We start from the raw sequence: 12,334 nt of genomic DNA, 5'->3' as shown, positions 1-12,334 counted from the left end.
GGCGTGCAAGGAATAGAGTGAATTGAAACGATGTGGTATACCGGGGTCAATTTACTGTCAATGGATTGAACCAGGGCATGTGAAGCGTTTGGGGTAAAGCATGGAAAGTTTTGTGGGGCCTGGATGTGGAAAGGGAGCTGTGGTTTTGGTGCATTACACATAACAGCTAAAGTTTGAGTGTGGACGAATGTGGCTTTTGTTGTCCTTTCCTAGCACAACCTCGAGCACATGCGGGGGAGGGGGTGTATCAATTTCATGTGTGGCGGGGTGGCGGCGGGAATGGATGAAGGTAGTATGTATGAATATGTGTATATTGTATATATGTATATACATGTGTATATATTTTATACATATTCACCATTTCCCACATCAGCAAGGTAGCGTCAAGAAGAGAGGACTGAGCCCCAGAGGAAAAATCCTCACTTGGCTCCCTTCTCTGTTCCTTCTTTTGGAAAAGTAAAAACTGGAGAGGAGGATTTCCAGTATCCCGCTCCCATCCCTTTTAGTTGCCTTCTACAACACGTAGGGAATAGTGGGAAGCATTCTTTCTCCCCTATCCCCAGGAATAATATATATATGAACATAAAGTTATAAAACTAACAAAGAAATTACAAAACAAGACAACCTGCACAACCTTGTCAGTAAACCCACAAAGACATCCTCACACAAAATAAGATAAATGAATAGAATAAAGAATGCCACAAGGTTATAAGATAAATGTAAAAATACTGTACACTGATTAACAGCAACTGACATTTGTCAAAAGAAAATATCATAAGGGTAAATATTATGACCATGAAGAGATAAAAGTTCACGTCAAACAAGAAAACATTGAGAGAAATTACAATTCAAGTAAATAATACTGTAACAATATGCTGTTCTTAGGAAAAATTGATGGTTGGAATATCACCCATTTCTGAAAAAGACCAAAATAACACAACGTTTTGTGTCACAGTAACTTGAAATAGATGAGGAATCTCACCAAGTTTCACTGAAATACAACTTGATTTAATAAACTTTTTCTTGAGATAATTTATATGCATCCACAGGTGAAGGTAAAGATGTATAACCCTGCTGCATCTTTAAGCATTAGATAGGGAGCAATGAGTAATTTTATGACTTCTGGTGGAAATTAGGCAATATAATTTTTTCTCCCTATATCCATAATAGCATTAAAATGTTCAAGACAAAATCAGGCGGATGGTTAAGCAACATACCAGATCAACCATGAGCTGATGATTAAAAGAGAAATGCAGCAACAGATGATATCAGCTTCATACAAACAAGATATATATTTCTCTATCTAACTGCTTTTCCTGCTTATCATCCACAGCTAAGCTCCATAGAATGTCTCTAGGTTTACCGAGACTATTTCACATTCCCTGTTCAGCCAACAGTAACCAAGTCCCCACTAATCACCACATCCATCCAATTCATTATATCCTTTGCAGACCTTTTACACTCCTGAATGTTTAGACTCTGATAATCTTAAGCCTCCTTAGGAATCCTTACAAAACCTCATTTTTCCCATACTCATTTCCTCCCTTCAGTCACAGGTGCTCTTTATCAGACTTTACTCATCCTCTTTCTATGCTTGGATCAATTCAGCACAACCTGTTCAGCCCTTTCAATCACACTGCAATTGCTAATATACCTTATTCTTACATTCTTTTCACTGTCATTTCTAACATGAGCATGTCTCACAAAACATGCTCATTCAGGCATTTCATTCCTAACATGTACACCCTCTTCCCTTCATTTATTTTCAAGACCCAAGACTCGTAACCATTTAACACTACAGTACTGGGACTACCATACCATCAAATATACTACCTTTGCCCTCTCAGACAATGAGAGATCTTAATCCCATCTTCTGGACTATAGCTCACTTCAGTCCCCATGGTTCTGTTCACAGATATGTCCACTTGGAGATATCTAAAGCATTCCAATTCCTCTAGGTTCACCAAAGTTATGCTTAACCTCTCTCTCTCTCTCTCTCTCTCTCTCTCTCTCTCTCTCTCTCTCTCTCTCTCTCTCTCCATACCCGTGCACTCATTATGCTCTACTTCCTTTTACATACTTTCTCAAATTCCTACGAGCTTCTGAGATTTCTCTTGAATCTACCACTAGACCCATATCATCTGCAAACAGCAAATAATTCACCTGCAATGCCCCCAAATAGAATGCCACAGATCCACCCCTCATTCGAAAAACCTTGCATCTACCTCCCTTACCACTTGATTCATAAACACATTAAAACAGCCACAGTAACATCGTGTATCCTCAACAAAGATCCACCTTCAAGAACAATCTAACATTTCCCCTTCCAACTCACACACATGCCTTACCCTCCAGTAAAAATGTCATCACTGCAATGAGTCACTCCCCATTTTCTTAATGTTAGCTGGGATGGCATGGGCAACTGAAACCCTAATCAAAGTCATCTCATCAATTCTATATATGAATATATAAACTCTAGTCTGAGCCACGTACCCACCTCGGAACACAGTGACCGCATGCATTTCACTTCTAACATGCCCACCCTATTTTGTTCTTTTGCATTTCTGGCCCAAGACTCATAAACATACCTATATTTGCCCTAAATGACAATGACCTCTCCTTCTACACACTCATCCATGCATCAAGGACCTTAGCCCCTTCTCCCACTCTGAGACTTACTTCAGTTCCCATTGTACAATCCACTGCCATAACCACACCCCAGTATCTAAAGCACTCCACTTCCTCCAGGTTTGCACCATTCAAACCCACATTCAAATCATCCTGTCTAATCCCCTTCAATACCTGATTTTCTTACTGTTGTTCACATTACCAACAGCTCTCAGACATCCGCTGCTGCAGTTTCTCTATCAAGTCTGTCATGGTATCTACAAACAATTAATGACTCATCTCCCTGGTTCCCATCCTAAGCATACTGCAGACCCAACCCTCATTCTGTCACATTTACCTCCCTGTTCTTAAAAGATTAAATGATCATGGTGACATCATACACCCTAGATGCAGACCCACCTTTACTTAGGTCAACTAATCCCTCCCTTCGTACTCACACGCATACCTTACTCTAGCTATAAAAAGTCGCAACAGCATTTAGTAGCTTTCCTCCACCACCACATACCTGTATTCATAATATCTTTCACAAGGCACCTCTATCAACCATATCATACATTTCCTACAGGTCCATAAATGGCATGTACAAATTCCTCACAAAAGTTTTCTCGAGCAAACATCTGATCCAAACATTCTCTACCCTGTCTGAAGCCACATCGCTTCTACCCAATCTGTTCATGCCACCATCCACTCAAACACCACTTTTCCTCTAAACTCTAGTGGTAATAACTAAACTTATACACAACTTTCAGTCTTTCATCATGCAAAGTGATCTTACAATATGATCTCTCACTCTGTTCTAAACCTAGCACCATACTTTTGTTCATATACTTCTGAATAAAGAAATCAAATATCCAACATGCAATGCCTGACTGACAGAGATAATTCATACAGTTTATTTCCCAAGGAAAAACCAGAATTATACTGATCGAATAAACTTGCTGATATTCCATCTATACATATTTCCAAGATGTTATCATTGGTGACAAGAGCAGTAGTGATCAAATGACCTTGGTGATATTCCTTCCATACACATTTCCAGTATGTTATCAATGATTACAAAAATACAGTTCAATCTAGCTAATGGACACCCACTTCCTCACTTATAAATGACCATGATTATAATGTACTTAACTAAAAATTTCAGGTGAATGTTTCACAATGAATTATTATTCTAATAAAAATCATTATTGACCTAAGTTATAGGATGAATGACTACTGGTTAGTAAAATCATGTGGCAGTTATTGAAATGTAAATTTCAATAGGGTGAGGTTATACAAGCTTCCTAATAGAAAAATGAGAACAGAATCAAGAAAGCAAATAAAAAGCAAAATGAGTAATAATATGGAACAAAGCATGAGCTGACTTGGTAAAAGATCAAGGCTATTGGCACACAAGATGATTCACATCTTAATTACTGGTATCTTGTGTCAGATACTTGGTTACGAGGTAATGGGTGGCTACTGGCATAGAGTATTTCATAAAATACCCATCGCCGATTTATGCACTGGATGTAATATAAAGTATGTAGTAAGTGAATATGACTCATCTGATGAATGCAAGAGACACAAAGTGAACGACAGAACCTACCGCAGCCTTCTTCATCGTCTCCCTGAGGACAGTCCTCCTTGCCATCACAACGCTGCACGTCACAAATGATAGAATTGTCCACACATGTAAATTGGTCATCACCACGGCAACCAGGAGGTGGTGTTGGTGTTTCTGAAGTCATGCAGGTAATATGTCATGCAAGGCAACTATACAATACATTCCCAGAGTAGCATAAACCAGTGATAAAATTCCTCCTTACCTAAAAATGTATTTGAACCTTTCTAATTGTCTTGCCATTGATGAATCTTTTTTAAAACTATCTATCTATCTATCTATCTTATCTCTGAAGCCTGTTCGTTTCTGGAACTCCTTCAAGGGGGTGGCCATGGAAATAGTCTCATACATGCTCATCATTTCCCACGTCAGTGTGGTAGCATTAAGAACAGATAAATGAGCCTTACAGAGAGAATTCCTTGCTTGGCCCCTTGCTCTGTTCCTTATTTTGGAAAGTAGTACAAGAAGGGAGGACTTCCAGGCACCCACTCCTAACACTCTTAGTTGCCTTCTACAATAAGCAAGAAATACATGGGTCAGTATTCTTCCTCCCTAATCCCCAGGAATAGTAAATCTACAAATATAATGATAAACTACTTTCCAAAAGAATGAACAGAGGAAGAAGCCACATATGGATATTTTCCTATAAGGCTCATCTATCTGTCTGTGATGCCATTTCATTTCTGTAGGGAATGAAGAACTCATATGAACTAAAATGAATAAACTTCTGTGGTTTACAACCATTCCTCCTTTTATTCTAATAATAACCAAACAATCTCATTGAAGGTTAAATAAAAACCTTAAAATCTACTGTTTTTTCATAAGATGCAAAGACTGAAGTTTTGATAATAGGACCTCCTAATAACTGATACTTGCTGTTTTCCTAGTTCCATTCTCAGTTTTGGCAAAACACGTGGATCTAGTTTTCCGTGCAGATCTGTTTGCCCTCTACTTAGGAATAAAACAGAATAAAAATGCTAATACTTTTACTGTTTTTTTTCATGTATTTGGTATTCTTCAATCCTACAACTACTTTTTCCATATGCACTTCCCCTTCTAATGATTCATCAAAGCAGGTGTTCTCTTTACCTGTATATCATGCCTATCACTATTTGTCTCATCAGATAACATCCAAATTGTTCCTATTATGCCTGAGATATATACATAAAAGGTCTACCACAACCTTATCTGCCTAATACCAGCCTACTTGCTGTAAACAGTAATAGTTTCGGGTATAGGTATAGTTATCAACTACACGTTTTGATTCTTTTGATCTAAACTCCCTATGATTTACATATCTTTTCACATTATCCATGAGTCTCATGGATTTTTTCCTAAGTGAATGGCAAACCTACAAGACAGCCTATACCTCCAAATTACCACAGGTCTGTACTACTCTGAAGTAACACATATATTCCAAATGGCAGCACAGAAAGAGGCATTTATTCTACAAAAGAGATTTCCAGGAGCCTTTGTCCCTTGTATTAAAGTAATGAATTATTTGATGAGGGAAAAATCTTCAAAGGTACAATTTTTTACATCATATCAATATCACTGTGATGTCTGAAACTGGAATATCTCTTCTTAGGTGTGAGGCATAAGAGCAAAACACAAATATAGGTGGGGGAGCTTCCTGGCTTGCAAGAAAATGTTAGGGAAGCTCTTTTCCTTAAATGATGTGAATCTATTATTCAACATGCAACAATAACATGGGAAAAATTACCTTTCTTATATACAAGGACCAATCAGTCTAATGATAAATATCTAATGTACTGGTTAATGTCACAAGTAAGCGATTAGATTCTGCACATGTAAAAAGCAACTTAAACTTAATTCAGAAGAACAAATACAAATGATATAACCATCAGAGAATTACAGAAGCCATATAAGATAACAGTATACTGCATATGAATAAAATCAAACTACAAAGTCATTGAAGCCAAACTACAAACTGTGATATTCAAAATGTTAAAAAAAATGTGCTTCAAGTCCTTACTGACTAACTCAGCAAAGGAAATGCAAGCTAAGGATACAAAAGGTGAAAAGCTCATCTACATTTGTTGACACATCCATGTTACATAAAAAAAATACTATACAACTTACCAGAGAAGTCTCTACCACTAATAGTTAGCTAATTACAAGCACTCTAACTAATGGTACACTATTAGGAAGCAAAACAAAGGATACCAACTTGCATGCACCTCATGGTGGAATGGTTAGCAAAAAGCAATTATTCACAAACAATAACAGGGGGAGATGGTAGATATACCCTTGGCTCATTCCACCTTGGATCAGATATTAATCTCTACAAAATAAACCCATTTTCTGAGGAAGGAAGCAAATAACCCATTTACAAATTGAATAAAAGTCACTCACTTGTCCAGGGTCTAGGGGTCTAGGCTTCAAAGTCACAATTTCTCAAATATTGAGAGCCATCAGACATAATAAAATAAGCAAATGCTCAAAAATCATAAACAGTGTACAATGCAACTACCGATAAAATCATCCCTTTAGTAACATAAGGAATTTGTAATTAGGAAAGAGGAAAAAAAAAAAAAAGAACAAAATATGAGATCTCTAAACCACAAATTTATACCATGTTAAAGTCATAGCCAAAAAAAGTCACAAAACTGATCTTCTTAAGTTCTACCTCAGAACAGAACCCTACAACACTCAGTTTGGGGAAAGCTCCTCTGATGCTTGTACTTTGTTCCCTTCAATTAAGATAATCTTTCATCCATCAGAGGAGTCTCCCCCTTTTTCCTACCTTGTGACCCACTTTCTTAGCCCCCACATGGTTGTGTCACATACTTTCTGGCAGTCCAGACACAACGAGTCCATCCAGCCTCCTCTTTTATTTAAGACAGGTAACACTCCCTCGTTGAAATCTAAGTGGTTCTTTACACATGTCCTCCTTTCCCTAAACAGTGTTGCCTTGCAATTAGGTAATTCCTCTACTGTAGAAAGTCATCCATTTGCATTCTGATTATTCTTTCTTGAACATTACAGACCAAACTCATTTGGGAGATTTCAATGAGATTTCAAGGTTAACAAACAACTCCAAGTATCTAAATCCTTCATGAAACACTTTCATAATGATTATGTCACTAGAAGCCAACCTTTATCCATATCATGCTAAACATGATGGATGAATAAAGTTGACCTCATCTCTCAGAAGTTCAAAAAATACTTTTTTACATCATCTCAAAAAGATATAAATATGAGCGGAGAACTGGATGTAAATGTTTAAACTCAAATAATATACGTTACTGCCACAGAAAGCGAATTATGGAATGGAGTATTCGAGAACAAATTTACAGCAGGTGGCATAACTTCACTCTATACACAAAAGAACAAAGAGAAATCAATAGCATCAAAATCTAGACTGAACACTGGCTCTGATTTGCAATCTGAAGGGTGTTTTCCAGTCAACACCCAGCATGAATTATAAGTTCTGTTTATCTTTTGCTTCGATACTGTGGTTGAATGTCTAAAAATCATCTTTATTTCATATCTAAAATTTATCAAGATACTAATACCAGAAAAGAGAGAAACAAAACAACACTGAAGTATAAATTCTTAAACAAAAAACTATATCAGGGAGGCAATATGGTTCACTTGAAGAATGAGGATTCCCCTAAAATGCACATCTTCTACATCTCCTCTCATCTGGATACAGTTTAGGGATATCCTTATTATCAATATCCCATATTTCACATCCAAATGAGAAATATAAACTTAAAATGTAAAGCCTAGATCAGGGCTCCATTCAACAGAATTTTCAGGATACCCCTTTATGCCAATACTCCAGCATCATCTCTGATTTTATTATCCCATATCATAACTCCCTTCCTCCACTTCTTCCATATCAATTACTATTTTGAGCCATTATACTTCACAATTTCATTATGCTCCTAATTTTGAACAACCTAGGATTTAATATTCTAAGCTTCTGACTTCATTACTCCATTGATTTAATTAATTTCGGGTTTTGCATGCATCACAAATGCCTTCAAAATGCTACAGAATCAGCACTCCCTATGACTTCACTAATTTTTCACAAGTTCATTTTTCCCTCATGTTGTTCCTACCATTTAACTGTTAACATTTCAAAGCCATAATATCCCAATACCATGAGTCCACTAGTCCTACATCTTCAACAATCAATATCTTAAAACCACAACTTCAATTAACGCCATGCTTTCACGATCCAAATAAAAATCCTTGAGAGCAAGACTCTTATAAATCTTATTTTTGCCGAGGCTTTACTATTCTTAGTGTTATTGATACTCCTATGATTTCATTACCAATCAAGAAAACCAGCCTAATTAATTTCTGAAGCTTTCATCACTCCCCATTATTTATTTCCCATTACTTCATTACTGTACTTTTATGACTTTACTGCCGCCCAGAGTTGCATCACCCCATCACTTGGTTAATTCCATAACTCCACTTCATTGTTCTTTACGACTATGTTTTCCTTATTCCCTAAAACTACAGCACTCCTACGAATTCAGCTTCAAAAAAGATAATTGGTTAGTAATGTCATAACTTACTGTATTCAATGGACTTGCTACTTCTTTGTCTCTAAAATCCATGACCTTACAATTCTCATTAACTTTACTTCTCCTAAGGCTTGACTACACTTACCTCATTCTATCTAACCACTGTTTCTCATTATTTCACTTGTATACATAATTTCACTGGGCCCCCAACTTCACTTACAGATGCCTTCACAACTCTCCATGGCCTCTCTGGTCCCACATTCTCATTTGCCTTTTCATCAATCACTTAATCTTATAATCTTGTCTTCATTGCTCTCTGCAACTTCTTATCAATTCATGATTCAAGAGTTATGACTTTACTATCACCATTGCTATGAGACCCCTATGAACTTATTATTGAATATATTCACCACACCCAATTAAATCATAACCCTTTCGACCATATCAAACTTGTCATTGCTTCATCAACCCTTCATTACTGTAATCATGCCTCTACTACTATGGTATGACTTCCATAGCCACCTGACTTCAGTGCTTTATGTCACCATAATCCCATTACTATTACTGTGGTTTCACTCTTATATATATATTATACTTTTCTTATTATACTTAATTGCTGTCTCCTGTGTTAGCGAGGTAGTGCAACGAAACAGACAAAAGAATGGCCCAACCCACCCACAAACACATGTATACACATAAACGCCCACACACACACACACATGTACATACCTATACATTTCAACATTTTTTTTTTTTTTTTTTTCATACTTTGTCGCTGTCTCCCGCGTTTGCGAGGTAGCGCAAGGAAACAGACGAAAGAAATGGCCCAACCCCCCCCCATACACATGTACATACACACGTCCACACACGCAAATATACATACCTACACAGCTTTCCATGGTTTACCCCGGACGCTTCACATGCCTTGATTCAATCCACTGACAGCACGTCAACCCCTGTATACCACATCGCTCCAATTCACTCTATTCCTTGCCCTCCTTTCACCCTCCTGCATGTTCAGGCCCCGATCACACAAAATCCTTTTCACTCCATCTTTCCACCTCCAATTTGGTCTCCCTCTTCTCCTCGTTCCCTCCACCTCCGACACATATATCCTCTTGGTCAATCTTTCCTCACTCATTCTCTCCATGTGCCCAAACCATTTCAAAACACCCTCTTCTGCTCTCTCAACCACGCTCTTTTTATTTCCACACATCTCTCTTACCCTTACGTTACTTACTCGATCAAACCACCTCACACCACACATTGTCCTCAAACATCTCATTTCCAGCACATCCATCCTCCTGCGCACAACTCTATCCATAGCCCACGCCTCGCAACCATACAACATTGTTGGAACTACTATTCCTTCAAACATACCCATTTTTGCTTTCCGGGATAATGTTCTCGACTTCCACACATTTTTCAAGGCTCCCAAAATTTTCGCCCCCTCCCCCACCCTATGATCCACTTCCGCTTCCATGGTTCCACATATACATACATATAAATACACAGACATATACAAGTACACCGCCGATTTTCTAGCAACTGATGGTTCGGCACCTCCTTTAGTCTGGACAAAATTACATGAGGGAACCTGAAATTACTGCGGCCACTAGACTAGTTTACTGGGTGGCCACAGATAGCATTGTGTGTAAGGCACGCTTATCTACATTCTTTACACTGCACTTGTTGGTGGTGATACTGCAATTCTGTGAGATTCTTAACTTAGTTCAACCCTAGCTATGGCTTCTAAGACATATGAAAGTGTCAGTTATGATGTCAAACGTAAACACCAGTCCATATCAATCTAAGATAAAGTAGAACTTGAAAAAAATGGACCGTGGTGTTTCGGTGCATAAGCGGTGTGACATCTACAGTATTGGCTCATCAACTGTTTATGATATAAAGAAGCAAAGGGAGAAAATATTGAAATTCTATACAGACAGTGACTCCAAGAAGCAAATGACGATTAGAAAAACTATGAAAGATGGTAAGGGTACCGAGCACTATCGAGTGATGATGGAATGGTTTCGACAGCATCAGAGTGATGGAGTGGACATGTCAGGTAGCATGATAATGGACCAGGCTAAGTTGTTCCATAAAGAACTTAAATTACAACATAAGCGTGACTATAGTGAAGGGTGGACTCAAAGATTCAAGAAGCATCATGGAATTTCCATGAATAAAATGGGCAAAGAAAAGCGGTCTGCAAACCATGAAGGAGCTGCTGATTATGTGGACGAATTTGCAAAACTTGTAGCTGATGAGCTCCTCAGTCCTGAGCAGGAGTATATTGTATTTCATTTATTTATTTAATTTACATTTAATATTTGTTTAATTCAAATTTCTAGCAGTCCATGGTATACTTCAGTGTATAATTAGGGGGTTAGAGGTGTGTTGATGAATCATTATTACATAAACACAGTTGGTCCAGTAAAAGGATTAATTTGGCAAGACTTTCCAACCAAGAGTGCTGGAAAATTGGTGGTGTACTTGTACATATATACACATGTACATATTCATACTTGCTGCCTTCATCCATTCCTGTTGCCACCCCCAAATGAGGAAGCACTGGGAAAAGAAAAAAAAAAAGAAAAAAGGCCACATTCATTCACACTCAGTCTCTAGCTGTCATGTGTAATGCACTGAAGCCACAGCTCCCTTTCCACATCCAGGCACCACAAAACTTTCCATGGTTTATCCCCAGACACTTCACATGCCCTGGTTCAATCCATCAACAGCACGTCAACCCCAGTATACCACATCATCCCAGTTCACTCTATTCCTTGCATGTCTTTCACCCTCCTGTATGTTCAGGCCCTGATCGCTCAAAATCTTTTTCACTCCAATTTGGTCTCCTGCTTCTCCTCGCTCCCTCTACCTCTGACACATATATCCTCTTCGTCAATCTTTCCTCACTCATTCTCTCCATGTGACCAAACCATTTCACCACACCCTCTTTTGCTCTCTCAACTACACTTTTTCTATTACCACACATCTCTCTTTCCCTTTCATTACTTACTTGACCAAACCACCTCACACCACATATTGTCCTTAAACATTTCACTTCCAACACATCCAACCTCCTCCGCACAATCCTATCTATACCCCATGCCTCACAACCAAATAACATTGTTGGAACCTCTATTTCCTTAAACATACCCATTTTTGCTCTCCGAGATAACATTCTCACCTTCCTCATTCTCCAACGCTCCCAGAACCTTCACCCCCCTTCCCCAATCTGCAACTCACTTCCGCTTCCATGGTTCCATCCGTTGCCAAATCCAGTCCCAGATATCTAAAACACTTGACTTCCTCCAGTTTTTCTCCATAAATATATATATATAAAATTCTTTTATTTCTATCATACTTAATCAGAGTTTCCGCATTGCTCAAATCAGCTCTATTGCTATAATATGTAATGCAACAAAACCAGAGGCCCCTATCAACAACAATGCTCTATGGACTTTCCTGTCTCCCAGTATTTTCTCTACTCCCATGATATCAATGCTCATCAAATATCTAATAACTATCTGACTTTTTCTTTAAGTAAAATGAAACTAATATCAGAACCCACAAAGACACAAGGTTGTGA

At 38.0% G+C, this 12,334-nt stretch overlaps 1 protein-coding gene across 2 annotated transcripts in view; it reads right to left on the bottom strand.

Annotated features, from left to right (window-relative positions):
* The window catches only part of LOC139748046 (uncharacterized), a 538,085-nt gene that overhangs the window by 343,686 nt on the left and 182,065 nt on the right, over positions 1–12,334 (bottom strand). For both annotated transcript variants that reach the window (XM_071660616.1, XM_071660617.1), the window contains exon 4: positions 4,217–4,348. In XM_071660616.1, the coding sequence (XP_071516717.1) occupies positions 4,217–4,348 (132 nt within the window). The remainder of the gene's footprint in view (positions 1–4,216; positions 4,349–12,334) is intronic.

This window comes from Panulirus ornatus, chromosome 72 (genome assembly GCF_036320965.1).
Source record: "Panulirus ornatus isolate Po-2019 chromosome 72, ASM3632096v1, whole genome shotgun sequence".
Taxonomy (NCBI): Eukaryota; Metazoa; Arthropoda; class Malacostraca; order Decapoda; family Palinuridae; genus Panulirus; species Panulirus ornatus.
This window is presented reverse-complemented; position numbering and strand designations above follow the sequence as displayed.